Source organism: Eptesicus fuscus, chromosome 16 (assembly GCF_027574615.1).
Source record: "Eptesicus fuscus isolate TK198812 chromosome 16, DD_ASM_mEF_20220401, whole genome shotgun sequence".
NCBI classification, from domain to species: domain Eukaryota; kingdom Metazoa; phylum Chordata; class Mammalia; order Chiroptera; family Vespertilionidae; genus Eptesicus; species Eptesicus fuscus.
This window is the reverse complement of record NC_072488.1, coordinates 13,118,428-13,143,742: the sequence shown is the minus strand read 5'-3', so window position 1 is coordinate 13,143,742 and position 25,315 is coordinate 13,118,428. Positions and strand designations below refer to the sequence as shown.

The 25,315-nt window shown below is 37.4% G+C and overlaps 1 protein-coding gene and 3 non-coding genes across 5 annotated transcripts in view; all 4 read right to left on the bottom strand.

Annotated features, from left to right (window-relative positions):
* Positions 1–348: 348 nt before the first annotated feature.
* WDR43 (WD repeat domain 43) overlaps positions 349–25,315 on the bottom strand; it is a 35,691-nt gene continuing 10,724 nt past the window's right edge. The window contains exons 4-18 of one of the 2 annotated variants that reach the window (XM_008162274.3): positions 22,641–22,761; positions 21,284–21,423; positions 18,856–18,958; positions 18,296–18,360; positions 15,980–16,151; positions 13,768–13,854; positions 12,736–12,867; positions 10,525–10,653; positions 7,545–7,631; positions 6,908–6,939; positions 5,683–5,746; positions 4,957–5,070; positions 4,160–4,229; positions 2,037–2,083; positions 349–1,933 (exon numbers count right to left, since the gene is read on the bottom strand). In XM_008162274.3, coding sequence (XP_008160496.1) covers positions 1,748–1,933; positions 2,037–2,083; positions 4,160–4,229; positions 4,957–5,070; positions 5,683–5,746; positions 6,908–6,939; positions 7,545–7,631; positions 10,525–10,653; positions 12,736–12,867; positions 13,768–13,854; positions 15,980–16,151; positions 18,296–18,360; positions 18,856–18,958; positions 21,284–21,423; positions 22,641–22,761 — 1,549 coding nt within the window. In that variant the 3' untranslated portion in view covers positions 349–1,747. The remainder of the gene's footprint in view (positions 1,934–2,036; positions 2,084–4,159; positions 4,230–4,956; positions 5,071–5,682; positions 5,747–6,907; positions 6,940–7,544; positions 7,632–10,524; positions 10,654–12,735; positions 12,868–13,767; positions 13,855–15,979; positions 16,152–18,295; positions 18,361–18,855; positions 18,959–21,283; positions 21,424–22,640; positions 22,762–25,315) is intronic. The other variant, XM_054727982.1, reaches the window with a different exon arrangement.
* Positions 12,387–12,462, bottom strand: LOC114230386 (small nucleolar RNA SNORD53/SNORD92). The gene has a single exon (XR_003616278.1). It is a non-coding gene; the product is annotated as a small nucleolar RNA SNORD53/SNORD92 (small nucleolar RNA).
* LOC114230385 (small nucleolar RNA SNORD53/SNORD92) lies at positions 13,201–13,278 on the bottom strand. The gene has a single exon (XR_003616277.1). It is a non-coding gene; the product is annotated as a small nucleolar RNA SNORD53/SNORD92 (small nucleolar RNA).
* On the bottom strand, positions 21,715–21,799 carry LOC114230387 (small nucleolar RNA SNORD53/SNORD92). The gene has a single exon (XR_003616279.1). It is a non-coding gene; the product is annotated as a small nucleolar RNA SNORD53/SNORD92 (small nucleolar RNA).

Below are 25,315 nucleotides of genomic sequence, written 5' to 3'. Positions count from 1 at the left end.
AATTAAAAAAGTAATTAGTAAGCAATTAAACACCTCTTTAGATAGTCAGGTGCTGGGAAATCTGACTCAGACCACAAAATGGAAACTATAAAAGCCCAGGATCCTGGAAGGTCAGACAGCCGCTAGCTGTGCCACGTGACCCAGCTGAGTGGGTGGGGCTACATCAAGAAACAATCACTAGATTACAACGGAGTTCTTGGTTCTTTCATTTCATTACAAATGTTATCCAACAAGCACTGAAAGCATTTACCTATTAATGCTAGTGGAGTAAGAATGCTTTTTAAAAAACTTTTATACCACAAGGCCAAACGTGTGGCCATTTCTCTACATATATCACAAGACAAGCAATGGGTAAAGATGAATATTTATTCACTTTACAAAGAGAATGGTATTAAATTCCCATAAACAGCTCCATTTATAGACAAATATAACTGTACATTATAACAGCAGCTGGCTGAAACTATCTTTCCCAAGATACTTCTCCCGCTCCAGCGCTATTAGTTGAGCATAGAAATCTGTTTCACCATGGATGGTTAAGAAGTCCCTCAAAGATAATGGCTTTGTTTTACATATTCACAGATGGGAAAAATAAACCCATCTCCCCAGCCCTTCTTTAAGAGGTGAGCTTCCATCTGAATGTTCCCTAGAGAGCACTAAACAAATACTGGCATGTTTAAAAAAAAAAATCACTAATTTGAAAAGGCGTTTGTGGCACACCAAAATACGTATTTATACATACTTAAAAAAATCTTAAGTCAGATTTATTATTTTAAAGGTAAACAGATACCCTAACACTGCCAAGAGTGGGTAATGAAAAGAAAGGAAAACATTAAATTACTGAATTATAAAAATATTTTCTTTGGAAAAAAACTCCAACAAGGTTATCATCAATATCTAAAACCAAAGAGAAAAAATAAACAATTCTTCTTTGATCCATTAGTAATTTAAATAAAAATGAAAACCTCTTCAAAAGCAGCTACAACTGAATTTTTTAAAAGTTGCAGGTAATGAGCACTTCTAAATCTATACACTAATGATTCTTTACAGGCAATTGCAGTCAAGAAAAATCCTTAATATGGCTAACTCTTGAATTTTTTTAATTATCATAATTTTTTGTTTTTAAAAAATATTTCACATGACAGGTTAAAAAATAAGTGGTTATTTATTTAGAGAAGCCCTCCAAATATCCAATCTGACTCGAATCAGATTACCACGGTTAACAGACAATCTAGGGACACAGGTGATTTCATTTTTTAATCACATTTTTACTCATTCTGTTATCCCTTCATAGTTTATAATTATCAAATTAAAACTTCTTTCACTCGTGCTGCTTCATATCTGGGTTTGATGGAAGATACCAACCTGAGATAAGAGCTGACTCCTTCACACAAGTCCAGTTCTTGAACCCTATCTGGGAAATGTCTTTATCTTCACTGATGCCAATTCTTGGTATAACCAAGTCATACTAGGATATTATATTATAAAAATATACCATATATTCGACACTGATGTCAGTACATTGCAGAAAATGTGTCTATTTACTGTGTAAAGTTTATTAACATTTGAATGTAACACTCTTATTTACACAGTTAAGTCTTGCTCGGGACTAGGGGCCTGGGAGCCACCATCAGCAATTGGGAAATGTGCAGCGGTCCTCGGCATCCTGTCGGCCTCCCTCCCCAGGGACTCGCAGCCCTGGGGAAGGTGAGCCAGAGGCTATACAGTCCCACTGGCTTGTTTTCTGTCTTCATTCCTCTTCACTTTCATTGTCAGGATCTAAATCAGAATCTCCATTTAATTCTTTTTCACTTGTCACATCTCTGTCCTCACCATTTTCTTCATCTTTTTCTTCCGAATCCTCATCTTCCTCCTCTTCATCAACCTCCTCCTCTTTTTCACTTTCTTTCTCTTCCTCATCTTCATCCCAATTATCCTGGCAAAAAATATTAAGCAAAGAAAGCACTCATGAAGGCCTTGTTCTTACAGGGTATAAGGTTATAAAAGCAGATTTATGTACCAGCGAACAAATTACTCACATCAGAATCTTTATCTATTTCATCATCAGATTCCTCTTCAGAAGATTCTATAAGAGAAAAAATGCTGCCTTAATTTTGTGATCGAAGCAAAGGGCAGAGCCCTGAAAACTAAACAGAATCAGATACCTGAATTTACTTTCAGAAATATATATTCAACTATGACCCATCTAAGTAGTAACATTAATATTCTCATCTGCATAAAAGCACATATTATTCCATCAAGATTTCATTGAGCAGGATGAAGTACCAAAATGCTAACAAAATACCATCTTAAAAAACAAAGCTGAGGATGTGGGGGAAAATGGAGCCTTGACTTGTATGCATGCATATAAGCATAACCAATGGACATAGACAGCAAGGGGGGTGAGGGCATGTGCTGAGGGGTGGGAGCAGCTGGGGAAAGGTCAAAAGGGGAAAAAGAAAACATATATAATACTTTAAACAATAAAGAATTTATGCCCTAGCTGGCTTGGCTCAGTGGATAGAGCGTCAGCTTTCGGACTGAAGGGTCCCAGGTTCAATTCCAGCCAAGGGCACATGCCTGGGTTGTGGGCTCGATCCCCAGAAGGGGGAATGCAGGAGGCAGCCAATCAGTGATTCTCTCTCATCATTGATGTTTCTATCTCTCTCTCTCTCCTTCTCCCTTCCTCTCTGAAATCAATAAATACATATATTTTTTAAAAAACAATAAAGAATTTAAATTTTTTAAAAATGGAGCCTTGTATACTATGGATGGAAATGTAATCTGGTGTAGCCACTGACAGTATGGAGGTTCCTCAAGAAATTAAAAATAGAACTACCATATGATTCACCAATCCCACTTGAGTATATGCTGAAGGAAACAAAAACAAGAGCTATCTACACCCCATATTCACTGCAGCATTATTCGTTAAGTGTCCATAACGAATAAGAAAAGATGGCACATATATATAATGGAATATCCATAAAAAGCTTTTTAAAGAAATCCTGCTATTTGTGACAACATGGACGGACCCGGAGGGCACTAACCTGAGTGAAATAAGTCAGACAGAACACAGTGGTGGTTGCCAGAGGTGAGGGGTAAAGGTCAAAAGGTACAAACTTTGAATTATAAGTAAGTCCTGTGTATGTACAGCATGATATGCTTTTATGTCCTTCAATTATGTTTTATAACTTAGAAAGGTTTTGCTTCACTTTTAGATGCACTTTTAGGTACTTCATAGTTTTTTTATTGCTATGAATGAGATCTTATTTTTCTAATACATTTTCTGACTGGGACACACATTAGTGGCCATACAGTACATTATTGAGACATAATACTACCAGATTTCCTTTTTTCTGGCCTTGGTATCCAGTGAACTTGATTATTTACATATCTCATTAGTAACAGTGTTATTACAGATCCTGCTGCATTTTCTATTGGAGAATAACAACTGCAAAGTTCAACATTCTATAATTCATTTTTTCAATCCAGTATTAGGCAGGACATGCAGCAGTATCTTGTTCCTGTCTTTCTGAAAATGCTTCTGAACTTTGTTTGATGTAGATTAAGGAAATTCCCTTAAATTCCTAGGTTGTTCACTTTATCAAGTAATGAGACACATTCAATTTAACTGAATTCATTCTATTAAAATATATAGTGTTCCCTGTTAATCTATTAATATGGTGACTACATTAACAGATTTCTTGATGCTAAATGACCTTACAATCTTTAAATAAAATCTACTCAGTAATGACTAAATTATTACTTAAGCACTTCCACAGTCAATTTGCTACCTAAGATATTTGAGGATGGTCTAAAATGTTATTTTCTTCACTATCCTTGTCTGGTCTGGACTCATAAAGATGCCTAAATTTTATAGGGCAAAAACTTATTCCTGTACCTGGTAGCTTGTGAGGGGAAATAGTATTCTTCTCTTTAAATTTAAATATTTTCCCATACCTAATGCCTTTTTTTGTTAGTTATTATATTTGTGCCTTTTCTTACTAATCATATTTTTGCCACAGACATGCCCATTTTCTTAGAGAAGGTGTGCCGAGCATGACCTCATTCACATTAATATTTTCACAAAATAAGATAACAGAACTGAGTCAATAATTAAATGTTCCAATTGTAGACTCTACCCCAAACCCCCAAGCTTTACCTTCTTCATACACCAATTTTGCCTTCTGTTCAGGAGAAGTCATTCCCTTTGTTTTTTCTGAAGCTGTAACCTGAAAGATAGTAAAATGCTGTTAATACAAGTAGAGTATAAGTTTATCTCAAGTAGCACAACAGAACCTTCTCCAACAGTAAACTCACCCTCAACAACCATAATGGATTACCTCAATATGACGAGATCAAATACAGGGCAAAAAACAAATTCATCAAATGCAATAAGGAAAGAATTACTCTGTAAAAGTTGAAAAATCTTTTAAAAAGATGATCAGAATTTGTCCCTGTGTCAACATCTTTTAACTATTTAAATACCCTGTAACTTTTTAAAATATATTTTTATTGATTTCAGAGAAGTGAGGGGAGAGATGGAAACATCAATGATGAGAATCACTGATCGGCCGTCTCTTGCACGCCCCCTACTGGGGACTGAGCCTGCAACCCAGGCATGTGCCCCTGACCGGAAGTGTACATGGGACCCTTCAGTCTGCAGGCCAATGCTCTATCCAGTGAGCCAAACTGCCTAGGGCTAAATACCCTGTAAGTTTTGTTCAAAGTGCCACAATCATCCTAATTGTTTTAACAACTGAAAGTTAAAATAGGCACAACTGAGTTTACTGTGTATGTATGTTAAAATACATAACATTTTTAAGTTCAAGACTGGATCCTGATTTGCCATTTCTTACTCAAATAGGGAGTTTTCAATGTTCAGATAAACGATCCTTATTCCTCACTCCATTCCTATCACATCCAAAGTTTTAGCACAAAACACTTGCATTTACTCACTTGTGTGATAAGAAGGATAAGCTTTCCATGAAGGTGGGAAAGTTTCTGAAAAGTTTTTACTCTGCTTTCCATTAACTGGTATAGTGTACCCAGCTGGGGTACCAGGTCAGGCAACTAAAGAAAAAAAAAAAAAGCTTTTATATTATTGTGACATAATATAGATAACAAACATACAAATCATGCTTAGATGTGCCTGAGTATTTAGCCGATGCCCCACGAGCCATCTGTTTACATTTCCAGCGGTGTAGCTGCTTACGACCTAGCCTAGCAACATCACCTCACACTGTGACCGATAATGGTTTTTCTGGTGCTGCTGTGACATTATGCTCCCTCCCTTCCATGTGCACAGACAGCCAAGAGCTGAGAACAGCCCCAGCAAAATGCCACGTTGAATACTTAATTTATGTCATTTTCATCACAAGCTACCTTGTATCCTCCTGGGACAAGGTAGGGCAGACATGTTAGCACATATACAAAACTTCTGAAATCTGCTAAGTTTTAAGAGGGAAGGAGGGAGGGAAGACACATACGATGTAAAGATAATTTTGCTGAACCGGTTATAGATATAGGAAAACACCTGAAGGCTAACATGTCAATATATGTTAAAACATTTCTCTTAAAAGCAATAGCTTATGGCTGAAGATGGAGAGAGAGTGGTTTTGTTAAGTCGTCAGTTTATAATCCTTATCAAAGTCAAACTATTCAATTGTAGCTGAAAAGACTTACTGTGGATAGGTATGATGCATGGACTGTTAACACACATTTTAGCCACTGAACCATTAAAACAGCACTGAAAAAAAGGGGAAGAATCCAAGTAAACTAATTTGAAATTAAATACAACTGAGTAATAAAATTAGGAAAACTCAAGCGAAGTAAAGATCTACAAACTATGCTCTGAGAAAATAACTATATGAATAAACCTCTGAGAATTTAACAGTCCTTACATTCTTTCACTGAGTATTTCAGATCTGTGTAATACACTGATCTCTTGGGAATGAGGGGGAAGTAAGATGGACTGAAACATAGGACAAAATTCCCTTCCTCTAAAATATTTTAAGAACAAACCTAAGCTTTTATGTCATAATTAACTGCTATCAGGGCACATAACCTGAGCTCAACTTTGTATTTTATGTTCATAATATTTGAGCTCATCATCAGGTACAATTAGCAAAAGATTCCCACACCAACATTAAAAACAAATACAGACCAAAAATGTGTAAGCCGGGCCTAATTAATAAATTCTTTAGCAATAACTTAGATAAGAAAAACTGCATATTGTAGACAGTAATAATACTATAATAAAGCTTAGGATCTCTGAAATATCAACTTCCTGTTTAAATATTTAACTATCAAATTAATAACAAAAGACCCACAAATTTAGTCTTTTATAATATACTAGAGGCCCAGTGCACAAATTCATGCATGGGTGGGGTCCAGCTGGCCCAGCCTCTATCAGGGCCTATCAGGAGGAGGAGAAGGCAAGAGGTTGGCTGGCCAGCCCTGCCCCCGATCTGGGTGGAGGAGCTGGGTAAGGGGAGGGGCTGCAGGAGGTTGGCCGGCCAACCCGCCCCCTATTGGGGTAGGGGTTGCGATAGGGGGCAGGGCTAGCGGGGGGTGGGGGGGAGTGGGCCAAATGGGGTGGGGCAGGCCAATTGGAGGCGAGGCCAACCGGGAGGGGTCTCGGGAGGTGGGCCAGTTCACTGGCCACAGTGGGTGTCATAGCGAAAGGTCGTTCCACTCGCTGGCTCTTTATATGCCTTATCTTACTTAGCAGCTACCAGAGGTTAAGTTCTACAAATGGCAATTTTACACCAAATCATTAAATAAGATTAATTCATTAAATGACCTGATAATAAAATTTAAAAACCTTCACAGGTGTTTTCTAAAAGTAATAAAAAAGCTATAAAATATTTATAAAAACAAAGCAATTTAAGTCACTTAAACATCATACCTATTAGGATGTCCTTGCAATCTCTTTGTAAGCTGAGGGGGAGAAAAACAGTATAAGCAACAGTACTTCAGAGACAGCCAATCTCCATCAATTCCCAGGATACACACATCCACAAAAACAAATGAACATAATGACCATGTTAGGAAATGATTATTCCTAAGTATCCTAATTCCTAAATGTCCAACCAATGTAACAGAATCAGAATATATGCTCCCACAATAAGAATAATGACCTGATAAAAATCTAGGCTAAGATTTATATGCATGAATGTCCAGAATAGGCAAATCTGTAGAGATAGAAAATAGGTTAGAGGCTGCCAGAAGTGGGATAAGGGAGGATGGAAGTGACCAATAGGTACAGGATTTCTTTTTGGTCTGATAATTGTACAACCTGTGAATACAGTAAAAACACTGAACTATTTATTTTTAAAGGGTGAAGTTTATGGGATATGAATTATATCTCAATAAAAAATGCAGGCAAAATCATTAGGCAAATATTGTTTGAATAGATCTATTATGTTTCACCCACTGTGATTGCTCTGCTTGCTTACATACTGCAAATCCATTTCTCTGAATACTGGATTTAGTCTTAAACTCCAGCATTAGAACCTTAAAATGAACAAAGTACTCAACGTTACCTCTTGCAACAATGGAATAACAGCATGCAGGGGCATCCTTAACACAGTCCTCTTTATTAGGTTTAAATTCCTAGTTTGAAGTACTTTCTGTGACAAAAGAAAAGATATATAAGCATACTCAGAAGCTAAGAAAACTACAGAAAAAACTGTCAGTAAAATAATTTTTAAAACCAAGCAATAAACTACTAACTGAATTTTAGCAAATAGAAGTTGGAGGGACTGAATGAGAATGTTATTATCTTATGGCTATCAGAAAAGCAGTCTTCAGTTACGGGACATTTACGTCAATAAACGGACTTTTTCTTGTTCAGCCAGTGTGGTTCAGTGGTTGGTCTTTAAACTAATGAACCAGGAGGTCAAGGTTCGGCACATGTCCAGGTTGCAGGCTCAATTCCCAGGCATGCAGGAGGCAGCCAATCAAAGATTCCCTCTCATCACTGATATTTCTATCTCTCTCTCCCTTCCCTTCCTTTCTGAAATCAATAAAAATTTATTTTTTAAAAACCTTCAAAAATAAGTCATCCCAAACGAAGCAAAATTATTAAATGGATACAGAAGTTAGCATTCATTTCTGCCAATAAATGGTAAGATAATTTTGATAATTTGTTTCTTTTACAATCTTACTGCAATATACCTGATGCATAATAAACTGTGTGCACTTAAAGTGTACTATTTGATATAAACATTTACATATGAAACAAACTCTAAGGTAAACATTCTATTACCCTCAAGTCTCCTTGGGCCCCTTTATGTTCTATCCCTCCTTGCACCTGCACCCCTATATATTGGTAGGTACTTTTCTAGAATTATTATATAAATGAAATCATATAATAATATGTACCTTTATTTTTTGTTCTGGGTTCTTTCTTACAGTCTAAATTTGAGATTCACCCATGTTGATATATCAATAACATATTTCTTATATTGCTAAATAAGCAATTTGTTTATCCATTCATATGTTGAGGGACATTGGGGTTCTTTCCAGTTTTTGACTATTACAAATAAAGTTGCTATGACAGTTCACATACAAGTCTTTGTATGAACATAGTTTTTTTATTTTCTTGCCAATACCTAGAATGGCTGGGTCGTATGACAGATGTATCCTTAAATTTTAAGAAACTGCCAAAACTGTTTTCCAAATTATTTGTACCATATTACATTTCCACCAGAGAGATGCAAGTTCCAGTTGCTCCACATCCACATAGGATGGCATAGTCTGTCTTTTAAATTTTAATCAATCTATTGGTTAGTAGAATTATCTCACTGTAATTTTAATTTGCATTTGTGATGGTTAGTGATACATAAGAGCTTTACATGCACTAATTAGCCTTATGAATTCTGTGAAGTATCACACCTTTACCAATTGTTTTGTATTTGAGTTAAGCCTCACAAAGTTAAGAGTTCTTTATATTCTGGATATAAATTCTCAGTCAAATAGGAGTTGCGTTTTTTCCCAGCCTGTGGCTTGCCTTTTCATTCTCTTAACTGTCATTTCATGAGCAAGTATTTAATTTTCATGAAGTCCATGACCAATTTTTCTTTAGCATTCTTTAGCATTTCATGTGTTTTTTTTTATAATGCATTTAACTAGCCTTTCACCACTCAAATTTTCATATTTTTTCTGTATTCCTCTAGAAGTTTTGTAGGTTTTGGTTTTACATTTATGCCTATGATCTATTTTTTGATGACTTTTGTGTAAGGTGTGAGGTAAAAGTCAAGATGCTTTTTTTCCATGTGGCTATTCAGTTGGTTCAGCACTAGTTTCAAAGACTTATTCTCTCCACTGACTCAACTTAGTACCTTTGCTGAAAACCAAATGTGCATGCCATGCTAAACTATAATCTACCTTCCAAAATATATATACTTCCAAACTATTTTAAAAGTCGTTTTAACTTTTTAGAGATGATTTCCCCTCTCATTTTGCAAAATCACCTTAGACACAAACATAACATATTCCCACTTAAATAAAAATATAAATCAACACCCGGCCGATACGGCTCAGTGCTTGAGCATAGACCCATGAACCAGGAGGTCACAGTTTGATTCCTAGTCAGGGCACATGCCCAAGTTTGTAGGCTCGATCCCCAGTAGGGGGTCTGCAGGAGGCAGCCAATTGATGATTCTCTCTCATCATTGATGTTTCTATCTCTCCCTTTCTCTGAAATTAATAAAAATATATTTAAAAAACATATATGAATACAAACTTCCTAAGTTACATATTATATAAGTCACATCTATACTAAGTGACACTGTAATATTGCTGAGTTACCAAAATTATATGCATTCAGCAAATATAAATTGCCCTAAGGTAATCAAGCAGTGCTTAAATCCAATTTTTTACACTTAAATTTTCTCTACAGACCAGTATCAAATTCTGGAATTTAAAAAGACCTAATTAAGTAACTTCATACAAGCAGTCACCAACTTACAAACACAGAAATCATAAATGCCTTCGTTTATACAAAGTTTTTAGTACTTTTTACCTCTAAATACTTCATAACATAACCCCCAACCCTCCTGAATTTTTCCCCAAACCTCCTACCCATTGTCAAGGTTCCACCTCACCGCCCCCTCTCACGGCCAGGGGGAAATAAGTTTCTGGAATCCAGAGTAAAAACTCAGGAACGCATTTTCCTACAGAAAAAAATATAAATTGTGATCTAGAATGCTGAGTATTGTAATTCGGGTATACTATGTCTACAAAGGCTTTTGTGAACTAAAGCCTAAGATCCTAATAACAATTCTGAACAATATTTCTATGAGAAAATGCATTCCAGGTTCAAAATAATTTAATACAATCCCTTTGTAGGTTAGTGACTGTCTGTATAATGCCACCAAATTATATATATTTTATTAAACTCACAAAATATTAAATTTTATATGGCTATATAACATGACAATTCACTCTGAATGTATATGTCAATCATTTCTAAGAAAAATTAACCATCTTTATTCAATTAAAAACTGCTATAATACTTACATTTAACATTTCAAAATCATTACTTTCTAAACCCTGTGCCAGAAGAACTGGAAAACTGTTTGTCTGTAGGTCCTCCTTTTCTTTTTTTGATTCTATATTCAATGATCCCAGGCGTTCTTCAATGCTAACCTACAAAAGAGAGATGACCCGTTAATGATAAACCAGATAAGGCATAAAGTAGTTTGGTCAAATTCCTTTTGCTTAAATCTGAGAAGACAAAAGACACTGACTGATTCGCACTTCAACCCTGAAAAACACAAGCCTGCTTTCTCATTCCAACAGAACCCACTGCCATAAAGCCAATGTTGGAGACAAGTGTAGTATCTAGAATTCAACTTTACAGGGTCTAGTGAAAAAACAACTGCCCAAGAAGCCATAATTTAAATATCCTATATAATAAAAGGCTAATATGCAAATCAACCGAATGGCGGAACGAGCAGTCACTATGACACACACTGACCACCTGGGGGCAGGCTTTCAACACAGGAGCTGCCCCCTCGACGTCAGTGTGTTCCCATAGGGGGAGCGCTGCTCAGCCAGAAGCCGGGCTCATGGCTGGCGAGTGCAGCAGCAGTGGTGGGAGCCTCTCCCGCCTCTGTGGCAGCACTAAGGGGCAGTCCCAGGTGTTGATTTATCTATATCTATATATATATATAAAAGCCTAAGTGACCAAAAGACAGAATGACCGGTTGACCGGTCGCTATGACATGCACTGACCACCAGGGGAAATATGCTCAAAGCACAGGATCGGGCTCCCTTCTGTCTGGATCGGGCCTGCAGGGATCGGGCCTATGGGGATTGGGCTCCCTTCTGTCTAGATGGAACCTGCGAGGATCAGGCCGAAACTGGCAGTCCGACATCCCCTAAGGGAGTCCTGGATTGCAAGAAAGTGCAGGCCAGGCTGAGGGACCCTAGTTTTCTATAAGATGCAATACTACAACCAAGTTCCCCTGATAAATATCTAAAATGTAAGTGTAAATAAGCATGACGAAATCTACTATACAAAAACTTAATTGTACAGAACTGATCCCTTATAAAACCAATCTGACTACATAAAAATATAATATTCTCTGACTAGCAAAGCAAAAAGAGATGCTTTGGTAAAGCCTCCAGTTTGGGATATTTTAACTTATGAAAAATATTAAGAAGGCAGGAGGAAATGAAAGGGTTAGACCTAAGCCAAGCTCAAGAAAGTTGGCACATTATTTTTAATACCAGAGGGCCCGTTGCATGATATTCATGCAAGAATAGGCCTTCCTTCCCCTGGCTTCGCTCCCGGCGGCCAAGAGTCTGCAAGTCCCCACTCCCGGGCCTCCCGGGGGCCACCAAGTCCCCGCTCCCGGCCGGAGCACCGCTCCTATAGCTCCCTCTGCTATAGCACCCCTCCCCCTTCATAGCAGGCGTCCCACCCCACCCAGCCGCTCTGCGTCTGCATATGCAAATTAACCTGTCATGTTTGTCAGGTTAATTTGCATAGTCACTCCTGATTGGCTGTGGGCGTAGCGGAGGTACGGTCAATTTACATGTTCGTCTATTATTCTATAAGATACATTTAATGTTACTGAGAAACAATTTTTATGAAAAGCAATGTTATTCCCAAACCCCAACTCAACAAAGTAAGACATTTAAAATCAGGTAAAGAAACATTAACAATCTTTCTCTAATTAATGGTAACAATTAAAATGCTAGATTACTTAGACAACAGTGACACATGACTGGAAGATGAAAAGAGGATTTTACATTGTAAGTATAGTAACCACAGGAGGGTTTGAAGAGCTGAAAAAAAATAAAATTTATAAGCACTTTAAGAAGCTATAATAACTATCACTTTTAAAGACCAACTAGCACTAAACCAGCCAGGCATGCTCAGACAGCCAAGAGAAGAGGCATCACTGGACCTCAGCATAATTCGAAACCCAATGAAAATCATCACGGCAAGTCCTGGCTTAATCTATTCAATTATGTTATCCAGCTAACCTAACAAATGGCTAAAACAGCCCTCTCTTTAGTTAATAGAAGTGCTGTCTTCTTCATTAACAGTGGCTTTGTAAATAAACCACCTGTTAACTCTATGTAGGTCTTACAAAAGTCACAATCTGGAATTTCAGAATCTACACAGCTGGGGATAAATAACAAGAGTTTTAACAGCCGCAATCTAAAAGTAAGTTTCTAAAGTTTCAAATTCCAAAATGGTAAAAGTGATTACATTACCTCCTTTTCCCCTAATTTTCTCTTGTTCTCTACTTCCTCAGTTTGTGGAGGAGCGGGCTTAATGGCTGCATGATGACCAGGTAGCCCAGGCACCAGCACTTTTGCTTCAGAATTCATCACTGGTGTTCTCACCTGTTAACGAGAACAGCAGGGGTATGGATTATGCCTTAGTCCTTACTATAATTATCCCCAATGAGAAAATGAACAGCTTTTAAAGGTTTTTCTACTGGAAAACTTATTGACTAACTTAACATAGCTATTAAAGATCAAGTTTAAATGAATATTGGCAAATAAGTATTTAAATTATAACTTGAAGCCATAGTTTTAAAGCATTCAAAACTATATGAGATTAAAAGCCAGGAAAAACAAAATCTACAGATTAAACAAGGACACAGTGACTTAAGAATGTTAAAGAGTAAAGCTGTACATCTTACGACCACCGCCAGTAATTGATCTTTGCCAGAAATGCTCAGACAGCCAAGAGAAAGGTGTCATCTCTGAAATTCAGCCAGAAGCGAAACCACATGGATGTCATCATAGCATGTCTTGGCTTTCCTTTTCTCATTAAACTGGCCAAACAATACCTACATGTAGATGTCACATTATATTCAAAATAAAGCATCAATAATGAGCTTAGCTCTCATTTATGTCCTTAAGTTCCAGCCCCGTCATGGTTTTAGGTCTTATTCCACCCTGAAATATAACATTCCTCTCAACAAAGTTATACTCCTTTAAGTATTGGGTTAAAAAAAATAATTGATTGGTAATTCGATTTTGATATTTATTCAATGGTCATGCATGGGGGCAGAAAGAGCTAAATGCAAGATCTTCAACTTCTAGTCATCTATTTACTTATTTCATTCAACAAATCAAGAGAATAGAAATGAAGTTTTATAATCTTGATATCTAAAACCTAATCCCACAAAATTTATTAAAATTATAAAGAGGATATTAAAGAACTCAAATATAATATTACGTAACAATTCAATTCACCCAAATCTTTTCTCATCTTCTAGTATGTAAAGCGCTTACCTTTGTTATAGCTGTTTCTACTTTTGGAGCCCAGCAGTTTGATAAATCTCTTACTAAACACATATGAGGTTCTTTGGAATTTAAAGCCTGTAAATATAATTGTAAGGGAGGGGACAGTATGTCAAACAAAGTAATTGGGAATAAGAAAACCAAATGCCTACTTGTACATTTTCATGAAAATACAGAAAAGTATGACAGACTTCCACACAAAACTGTGAGCATCTCATCGACTGATCACTGTCAGATTAATAGCACTGAGGAAAACGGGTCAACGGAAGATACAAGGCATTATGTTTACTTTTTTCAGTTAGGAACTGCTTGAATTTTTCACATATATCAACAGAGATTTTACGTGACAGACTTTTAAAAAAACGTTAAGTTCATCACCCTTGTAAATAATTAATCTGTGCTAAGAATGATCCTACCCCAGATTTCCTACTGTTGGCCTTTCCATAAGTGAGGCAAAGAAAGCAGTGCTGATTAACAAAGTGCTCTGAGATTCGGCACTAAATAGGGGAAGTCAAATGCAGCGAAGTCCACATGTACCCATAAAGCTTTAAGGTTACATGTAATTCTCTATGCCCATATATCAATCTGTCTGGAAGGATAAAACAACAGGAAACAATGGCTGCATCTGGAGGGGGCCGGGGGCAACAGGGTCGACATATGGCAATAGGACTTGTATTTACAACTTAAAATTTTTCTTTTTTATTGTATCAAATCCATGTAGATATTTTTAAAGTATTTTAAAATAAACTCAACAAGAGCTTGCTTTGGCATGTAATATCCCATTCACAGTCTCTCTGAGGGTCTTACTGAATTAATGTTTTATAAATGTACTAGAGGCCCAGTGCATGAAAATTCATGCACTGGAGGGGGGTGTCCCTCAGCCCTCTCACGGTTCGGTGGCCCTCAGGGGTGGGAGGCACCCTGCGATCAGGGGAAGGCGACACCCCCATCACACCTCTGCTGCTGCCACAGCCAACAGCACAAGCCTCAGCCAGCCCTGGTTACCTGAGCCTCGGGCAGCCCTCGGCAGCTGGGGGTGGGTCGGCTGCACCATGCACCTGCCGCTCCCCACCCCTGCTGGGCTGAAAGGACTGTGGGACTTCAGTGGGGCTGAGGGGACTGGGCACTGCCATCTTTGTGGTGGTGTGACGGTCAGTTTGCATATTCCCCTCTTTATCAGATAGGAAGCTCAGGAAATCACCTATTGAACATGCTCTTAGTAACTCATCAAAAGTATCCAAAGAAACTTTTGTAATAAAAAGTCAAATGATCGCACCACCCATTCCTTTTCCACTTAGAAAACTCAATGGATGCTATCACTAAGGGCCCTTTTATTAAGATTTATCTTTTGGGGCCCTAGCCGGTTTGGCTCAGTGGATAGTGTGTGGGCCCGTGGACCAAAGGGTCCTTGGTTCAAGTCCAGGCAAGGGCATGTACCTCGGTTGCAAGCTCTATCCCTGGCCTCACTAGGACCGAGTGCCAGAGGCAACCAATCAATGTGTCTCTCATATCAATTTTTCTCTCTCCGCCCCCTCCCTTCCACTCTCTCTAAAAATCAATGGAAAAATATCCTTGAGTGAAGATTAATAAAACAAAACAAAATTAACTTTTGGGTAGTTGGGCAAATTCACCCTTATCTGTGAACAGCAGCCATGCCCTAGCTGTTTGTGTGGGGTTTTTTTTGCTCAGTGGATAGAGCATTGGCCTGTGGACTGAAGGGTCTCAGGTTTGATTCTAGTCAAGGGCACATGCCTGGGTTGTGAGCTCGATCTCCAGCAGGGGGCATGTAGGAGGCAGCAGATTGGTGATTCTCTCCCATCACTGATGTTTCTCTCTCCCCCTTCCTCTCTGAAATCAATAAAATAAATAGCCACTACAAATGTGTGGCTACCAAGCACTTTAAACGTGGATAAACCAAACTGATATGCTTGTAAGTGTAAAAGAGACACCAGATTTCAAAGCCATAGCACACCAAACAGAGGAGGAGCAAGCATCAAACATCTCTAATGTTTTATGACTAAGCATTAAAATATTTTAGATATGCTCATTTAAGAAAATTACAGAGTTTACACAAATGAAAATAAACCACCCAGTGAAAGGTTCTTTTTAAGTATTCCAATAAACAGACCAATGTATCATTTAAAAATCATTGTTTTCCATAGACATGTTGTTACTGCTTTACTCCAGAGTAGCATCTACGTACCACTCGCTCAATGGTGGGCTGAAACCAATTGCCATATACAAGCAACAAGGAATTTTTGTCTGAGCAAAAACCTGCTGCTAGAATAGGGATGGGTTTTGGTGTTGATTTCTTGCCTTTCCCAGGTGTCACTATCTGAATTGTGCAGTTTGAAGTAAAAGGCTTTTTGCAGTATCTAGAAGTAAAAACAATAAATTAGAATATTTGCAATAACATCTCATATTATCTTTGAAGTTGACATGAAATGTGACCCTCCTCTAGCCTTCACACACCAGGGTCCCAAGCACCTGTCAGGACTTCATCTAGCCCCAGCCCTACCCAACACTCAAGACCTCACCACCAAATACTTCCTTCAGCCCCATCTGCCCTTCTATCCCACTTGTCAACCCCCACAAGAGGCCCAAGCTCCCACAGGCTCTATCATCACCCTGAGCTTCAGTCCCAAATGGCTCTGGACAAACCCTAATCAGCCCCAACTCTAATTACTCCCAACTATTAAAAGCCTCACCAGGATTTCAGCAACGTAATTCCAGGGACAAAATTATCAGCAAAATATAATCAACAAAATTATATCCTCAGAGTCTTCTCTAAGAGATCTCTTCACCTTCTTGCTCTACGCTAGCTCACCACAGCAGCCCTTCACAAAGCTGTAGCTGTTTGCTCTCCAACACTCTTTATGCCAGGTGCCTCGGACATGATTAACATGCTCCTTGTTCTCTAACACTCCAAGACAACAAATAGTCCCTCTCCCTCCATCACCTATAAAACCTTTGAAACTGTTGTCACGAGATACCAGGTACCTCCCCCTCCTGCCACCATCCCTAGAGGGCCCTCTGGGTCACTCTCCCACATTTCTTAAAAGATTTTAGTGGCTCCTGTCATTCTGTCCAACACCACTCCTGAGGAATTCCTCTTAGTGGTTTCTATATTTAGCATGCAGGTCAATGCTCCTTCTGACACCGTCCTCTCAGTTCCCTAACCTTGCACTCTTTCCAATTCACCCTTCCTTGTACCCAGACTCCAAAGCAATTTCTATTTAGGATTTTTGGCCTCTGCTTTGCCCTTTACACCTCTATAGTCAATTTTCAACACATCAGACAGAATGACTCAAAACTTACATGTTTTAAAACTGTAAAACCCCACCCATACTGCTTAAAATCCTTCAATGGCTTACTTACTATAGCCCAAGGAAAAATGCCCAAGTCTTCACCATGGCCCACTACTTCTGGGCCCTCAATGATACAGTCCATGTACACATGACTATGTAAATTAAGGCATCAAGTTATTAACAATTACCTCTAGAGAGTTTAATTCAATAGAGGGAGACTTGGATTATAATTGTCCCTGCATCCTGAATGTTTTAAATTAAGTGTATACTGCTTTCACAAATAGTTTATATTTAAACAAATTACTATACTAGGATTATAAAAGGAAATAATAACTGACAATAAAAAGTTGAAACTATTGCCGAAACTGGTTTGGCTCAGTGGATAGAGCGTCGGTCTGTGGACTGAAAGGTCCCAGGTTTGATTCCGGTCAATGGCGTGTACATTGGTTGCAGGCACATCCCCGGTAGGGTGTGTGCAGGAGGCAGCTGGTCGATGTTTCTCTTTCATCAATGTTTCTAGCTCTCTATCACCCTCCCTTCCTCTCTGTAAAAAAAATCAATAAAATATGTATTTTTTAAAAAGTTGAAACTATTTTAAAGTTTAACATTAATTATGCACATGATTGATTTCCAACCATGTTTATAGTGTATGGCAGAGGTTGGCAAACATTCTGTAAAGAACCAGGCAGTAAATACTAGTATTTTAGTTCTGGGAGACCACATTTGGTCTCTATTGGAAAAGGTCTTTAGCCCATAATTTACTGACCCTTAATCTGACTACTATACAGCCTACCAGCAACTCTCTCCTCTATCCACCAAACACTAGCATCGCCATGCTTCACTGATCCACATGTGTGGTGAGGGGAAGTACTATCAGAGTTAAAAATTAAGGCTTCACCAAAAGTTCACAAGCAAAACTCTCCAACTAAAGCATTTTCTTTTAAAGTTTATCTTTAGAACTACCAACATTTATTGGTACTAAGTGCGCATCACAGAAAGCCATTCTCCTAACCACAAACATGAAGAAATGATTCACAATGCCAAAATCTTGAGTTCTCACTGGGAATGTATGTAGTCATATGGATAAAGAATTAAGGATGCTTTCAAAACAATCTAACTGAAAATATAACGCAAAGAATACTAAGGTGCGAGTATAGAGAAGTAACAAGCCAGGGAAGGAAAATAAATTTCTGACTTAAGAAAATTCTTACCCATTTAATATGTGTTCAAAAAGATGAACTTGACCATCTCTGCAAACAACAGCTAACTTAACGGGCTAAAAGAAAAAATGAGTCATAAATAAACTTCAGTCTACCCTAATGGACAATTACTTTCACCCTACACTTACAAAACTCCAGAGAAAAAGTTAGAACAGCAAGGATGCACAGTTGCTGCATTTAAAAATAATTACTGTCTTCAAAATAACAATTCAAGTTGTTGTCAAGCTTATAAATAAAAGTTTTTAGGCCAAGAAGATAACACAGTCAAGGAGAATGCAGCTTGGAGGTTAGATGAGTGCAAAAGCGGACAACAGGAAACTGGGAGCCCCGCGTGTAATAGTCCGGATTGCTGAAAGTGCCACTGTACCTGGTCCCTTCCTCTAAGGAAAGCTGACCAGTGGCCTAATTGTTACTTCAAACCATCTAAGAAGATTTTTGTCATATTTCATTCTTCCTCCCCCTCTTTCCCTATTTCATTAAATCATCAAAACCCCAATTGTAAAAATATTTGTGAAATCAGAAAACAAATCCTCAAAAATTGAGCCATTTACCTCTTCTTTGTTTTCTGACAAAGTCAAGTCAATATAGATAGGTTCATCTGTAACTGTGAAAGACATCACTGCATTCTTCTGTTTGTTTTCTGACCGGACCTGCCTAGATAACAAAACTGATGATTAGGTAGTAAAACAATTTTTTTTTAAAGGCAAACACCAAAAAAGGAGTCACAGCATTAGATCCCCAATAGTTTTTCATCTTTTGAAAACAAATAAGGTAACTGAAGATCAAAGGAAGAGAAGCACTTGTATCACTTACGGTACAACATGATTGCCTGGGAAAAGAGAAAGCATTAATGCATTTCTGGCAGATTTAAACAACGGATAACATTCTCTATTCTTTTCCATTAACCTATCTGTCTATCTTGATTGATGCCAATGCCACGTTGTCTTCATTACTGTAGCATGACAAGTCTTGAAATCAGATGAGTCCTCCAACATTTTTCTTCTTTTTCAAATTTGTTTTGGCTATGTCCTTTGCATTTCCATTTGAATTTTAAAATCACATTGTCAATTTCTACTTGAGTATGCTGGGATTTTGACTAGGTTTGCACTGAATCTATAAGTTAATCTAAGAATAACATCATAGCAATACTGAGAGTCCAGTAGTGTGTGTGCGTGTACAAATGATCCTCATTATTTGTTCATTTCTTATTTGAGAATTCACCTACTTGCTAAAATTTATTTGTAAACCTCAAACTCAATATTTGTGGAGCTTTCATGGTTTTTAACAGTTATGAATACTGGCAGTGAAAAAATGAGTTGCTCACCACTCACGAGGTTAAACAAGGCTATGCTCTGCCTTCTTATATCAGTTCAGTATCACTAAATCAGTGCTCATTAAATTGATACAATTTAATTGATACAAGACAATTAAGAGAGTTGATTTGACAAATTCTAAGTTTTTCAAACAAGATTCATTCTAATCTGGACATTCACACTAGACATGTTCAAAATTACTGCCATCAGACCACTACTTACAGAAGAAACTGCTATCTTAGCCCAACGATAGGAGATAGTACTATCTCCTTATATAAGAGTTTTTTAAATTTTCACTCAGCAGCAAAAAGCCTTCAAATGTTATTTCCTTATATAAATGAGTCTTTCAATGGTAATTATCAGGGAATTTTAGGCTCACTCATCTATCAAAAACCAAAGTTTTCATAGATGGCCTTATTGGGCAGCCTTTCAATGTAGGTTTTTTACATTTATTCCTGTTACTAGGAAGCTCATAGGATCTTAACACAACAGAAATCACTTTTTCTTTTACAGAAGAAATTTTGTAGCCGAGACCCCTAGGTCTAGGGGTAAAACATTTAAGTCTGAAGCACCTTTGTAATATCAGAAGTCTTTGGTGGCAGATTTTAGCTTTTTGGCATTACTAATTTCTTATAGAAGTATTAAACCCTCAAGAACGAAAAGAAATCACGTCAATAGGTACTCCTCAAACATCAGACACAGAATAGAAAACCAATGTAATCTGCCCGGCCGGTGTTGCTCAGTGGTTGAGCATTGAGCCAGGAAACAAGAGGTCACAATTCAATTCCTGGTCAGGGCACATGCCCCAGTTGGTGTTTCTCTCTCATCAATGTTTCTATCTATCCCTCTCCCATCCTTTCTGTCTAAAAAAATCAATAAAAACGTATTTTTAAAAAAAGAAAAACCAATGTAATCTGACCGAAATATAATGAGAAACCACAGCTTAGCTGATGGTTTGAAAATAAACAGAGTGGCCTTATGAACCTTTCCTCACACAACTTTAAGGACTACATAATTTAATGAGCCCACTTATATCAGAATATTACTTGATATAAATAGTAACTTTAGATGGCCAAGAGAACTCAAGTAACTGATTACTAGAATGAAAAACTACTTCTATATTTTAAATCTCTATTTATTTTGTCCTTGAACAGCCAATTGGAAAAAAAGTTAACTTCATCATCAGATGATGCCATAAAATCCAATAAATTTCACATATTTCTTAAATTTGAAAACTTTTTGATGGCACTTTAGTACAAAATTAATTTTTACTTTTAAAAGTAGTTTCAAAAACATAGCCAAGTAGTTTAATGTCCTCAGTAAATCATCCATAAACAAACATTACTGTACTAACCCAGTAGTCATTTATTTCAACAAACTAAGATTTTCCTGAAAATTTTTAAAGGTTATTTTTAAATTGCCCACTCATAAAAATATTGAGCCCACTACACCTCTAAAGAATGGAGGAAGTTTTATTATACAGTGCTCTTAAAGTTTTTTGATATAGGTCAGTTTAAGGCAGGCTCAATTCTTCATTATAAGTCAATATAAATCTAACATTAACTACAATAAAGCAAGTCTCATATTCACCATTTATATTAATCACATAAGCTGGGATGGATTCTTTCAAGGCAAAGTTATCTCCCAAAGCCAAAAGATTACGTACCAGACATTAAGTAACCGGTCATGTACTGCTCCAGATAAAAAATAAAGACCTGAAATTCCATCAAATGGCTGGCTCTCATTAGGAGGTCTGATAGTAGTGAACATAAGTGATGAAACCGGCGTTGCATGTCCCGTGAAGTGCTAAAAAAAAGTTACATCATGTTTATGAGAGGATATAAAACAGTAAAAAAGAGTCCATATGTATCATAAGACATATCTGAAATCAGAGCTCCGAATTAAATTTAACAAATTTAATTCTAAGAACTAAGGTTACTTGTGCTATATTATCACTTCTTTAAAAAAGTCCAACGGAAAATAATAAAAATTAAGATGTTCCTTTTAACTCCCATGACAGTACTCCACTACCTGTGGTTCTGCCATTTTTGAGTTAAAGATCGACTAAATTCTATCAATTTTTAAAGGGCTGATAAGGTGCTCAGACACAGCCAAGGAATTGTAGGTCTTCATTTTACTCTCAGTGAGTCGAAACCACAATTTTGAGGCATCATCACAGCACCACAAGTTCAGTAACTCCTGAGAACACTCAAATCTAATACTAATCTTCAGTTAAATACTTTAAGTGGACCAAATGCTGAATGCAAGCTAGAAATCAAAACCACTAAATCACTGCATAATAAACGATTTTTAATTACAATTCCACTCATTTGGTCTATTCCTTTTTCCAACGCATGTGAAGTGGAAATGAATAACCTATTTAATATTTAACACCAACAGCCCTAGCCAGTTTGGCTCAGTGGATAGAGCTTCGGCCTGCGGACTGAAGGGTCCCAGGTTCGATTCCGGTCAAGGGCATGTACCTTGGTTGTGGGCACATACTCAGGAGGCAGCTGATCGATATTTCTCTCTCATCAATGTTTCTAACTCTCTATCCCTCTCCCTTCTCTCTCTGTAAAAAATCAATAAAATATATATTTTTTAAAAATAATAATATTTAACACTAACGAACCAGATTTGGAGGCTAACTTTTGTCTGCTAATTCTACTATTTGATATGTTTAAAAATAAAGAATGTGTGTTTGTTTGTTTTTTAATGATTTTATGTAGAGAGAAAGGGAGAGGGAGAGATAGGCCCATCAATGATGAGAGAAAATCACTGATCGGGTGCCTCCTACACTCCCCCTCCCCCCTACTGGGGATTGAGCCAGCAACCCAGTATGTGCCCTGACCTGGAATCAAACTCGGGATCTCTTGGTCCATGGGACAATGCTCAATCCACTGAGCCACACCAGCCAGGCAAGAATCTCTATTCTTAAAATAATATACTATGGCCCATACCTCTGATTTCTCCATACTTACTTTAAATTACAATTATGCTTATAACTAATTTGATTCACTCACTCTGTAGAGTTCTTTGGTCTCCAAAACCCATAGTTTGATTGTTCGACCAGCTGAAAGCAACATCGTTCCATCTGGGCTGATACACAGGGAACTAACGCTGCTATTGTCACCTTTCCATTTGCTGTATTGTGAAGAGAAACAAAAATATCTCAATACAGAGGAAACTTTATTCAGAGCAAAAACTAACAAAAGACAAATCAGACATTAAAAATACCAACTAAGGTTCAATGCCAAATTGCATTCCCTAAAAGCCTGTGTCAGGAAACTAACCTTGAACATATCACTAAGGTAAAGCCTCTCTGATAAGATTGGTTTTTAAAAGGTATCAGGAAATGGTTAAGAGATGTAAGAATGTAAAAAGGGTAGTTGAATACCCTGTGATCCATGAGGTGGATTTTGTTAATGCCAGGAAATTACCATGCTGGCTGGACCTCTGCCAAGTCCATCCTATCCCCCGACTCCGTCCCCAATGGTTCCTACATGCTCTAGAGAGCTGGCTTTTAAAAATATGTCTTTTTATTGATTTCAGAGAGGAACGGAGAGACCGAAACACCAATGATGAGAGAGAATCATTGATTGGCTGTCCCACGCCTCCCCACTCCATGCCTCCTATTGGGGACTGAGCCCGCACCCTTGGGCATGTGCCCTGACAAGGAAGTGAACCGTGACCTCCTGGTTCATATGTTAACACTCAACCACAGAGCCACACCGGCTGGGCTGGAGAGCTCACTTTTAATTTACCTAATAATACAAATGATTCCTCAACCAAAAAGGTTATTTCATCCCAAATCCACATAGATGAGTCCCATCTGATAGGGTAAAATAAATTAGTTGTAGATGATTCCTTTTTAATACTTCAAATACAATTAGTAACATTAGTCTTTGCAGTTTGCTGCACACATTAATACTGTCATAGGCAGCAGGGAGCTTAGCTATTCACTTATAAATCCAGAAATAACAGTAGCAAACTTATGACCAAAAGAGGTTAACTCTAAAGTGAAAGAAAATGTATTGCTCTACCAATCACATTGGAATGTCAAATTACTCATTTGAAAAAACTTAAGACTCCTACCTTATACTATATGCACATAAGACTTACTAAAAATAAGTACTGAAAAATATATCGAACCAACTTTATAATCCTGGGGTTAGGACAGGTTTTCCAAAGCAATTATAAACCAGAAATCATAGAGGGGGAAAAAAATGGCCTGATTTATATCTGTACCACAAAATAAGTGATAAAATAAAAGCAAAAGGCTAGGAGAAAATATCAAATATATATATTAGCCCCACCGGCGTGGCTCAGTGGTTGTGTAAACCTATGAACCAGGAAGTTATGGTTCAACTCCCCGTCAGGGCATATGCCTGGGTTGCGGGCTCGATCCCCAGTGTGGGGCATGCAGGAGGCTGCAGATGAATGATTCTCTCTCACCATTTATGTTTCTATCTTTCTCTCCCTTGCCCTTCCTCTCTGAAATTAATAGAAATATATTTTTATAAAAAAGAAAATGCCAGCACAGAGCTAATAATACCACCACTTTCTCCATCCGTTCCCCATTAAGAGCTTTGCAAACCAAAGTGTAACCCTCCTATATTAATTAGCATTAACTGAGAATCTGTTAGAATTACCTATTTCCAAGCCCCAAACTAGACCTACGAAATCAGGTCTAGTTTGCACAAGTACTGTATATGCACAGTAGAGCTTGAAAAGCACTAGATCAGAAGACTCCACTCTGGGAAATGTGATTGGTTCCAGAGGAATGACCCACACACTGAAATCTGAAGGCTGCCCAATCATTCTACAAATGAAGCCCAACAATTGAGCCACAGAACACACACAGTCCTTCCAGTAAAGTTTTTAATGTTTCATTTTCAAAAGCAACAGCCCACCGAAGACCTACACTCATTTAAAAATGCCTTTAACATTAAAGACAGAGATCGAAATCAAACAAGACACAAGGGACAAAAGAAATAAAACTTTAAATCCTATAACTCATTTCTTTAGAGTTAGAATATAGTAAGTGCATAAAAGGAGCATGATGCAACAAAAAATATTCAGAGAACAAAAAATAGTTCCTGTAAGTTAAAAAATATGGTAAATTTAAAAATTCAATAAAAGATTTGGAAGATAAAATTAAAAAAATTCACCAGCTAACAGAAGAGAAAGACAAAAGAGAAAAAATAAGAGCGAGAGAAAGAAACACAAATCTTAAAGCAGTAGTCCAGGAGATATAAAATCTAAACAACAGAGAGTTCAAGAGAATGATTGAAAAAAATAACAACAGCAACAAAACCACAGAGGGGACGAATATAGTATAAGAAAATTGAATACAGATTTCCAGGCTATATGGTCCCTCAAATTCCAATATAATTCAATGATTAACGAAAAAAAACTCAGGATATTTTAGAGTACTAAGGATAATTAACACTGAAAGCTATAAAACCAATGAACCAATGCTCAAAATCCTGAGGGAAAATTATTTCCAACTTAAAATTACTTATCCTCAAACTATGAATCAACTGTGAGGATAGAATAATGACTCTCGTGAGCCAGCAAAATTTCAATAAATTTACCATCCATGAACCCTTTCTTAGTAAGCTTCACCATAAGGAGCAAAAAGACCGAATAGCCACAGCAATCCTGAGAAAGAAGAACAAGTTGGAGGGAATACAAT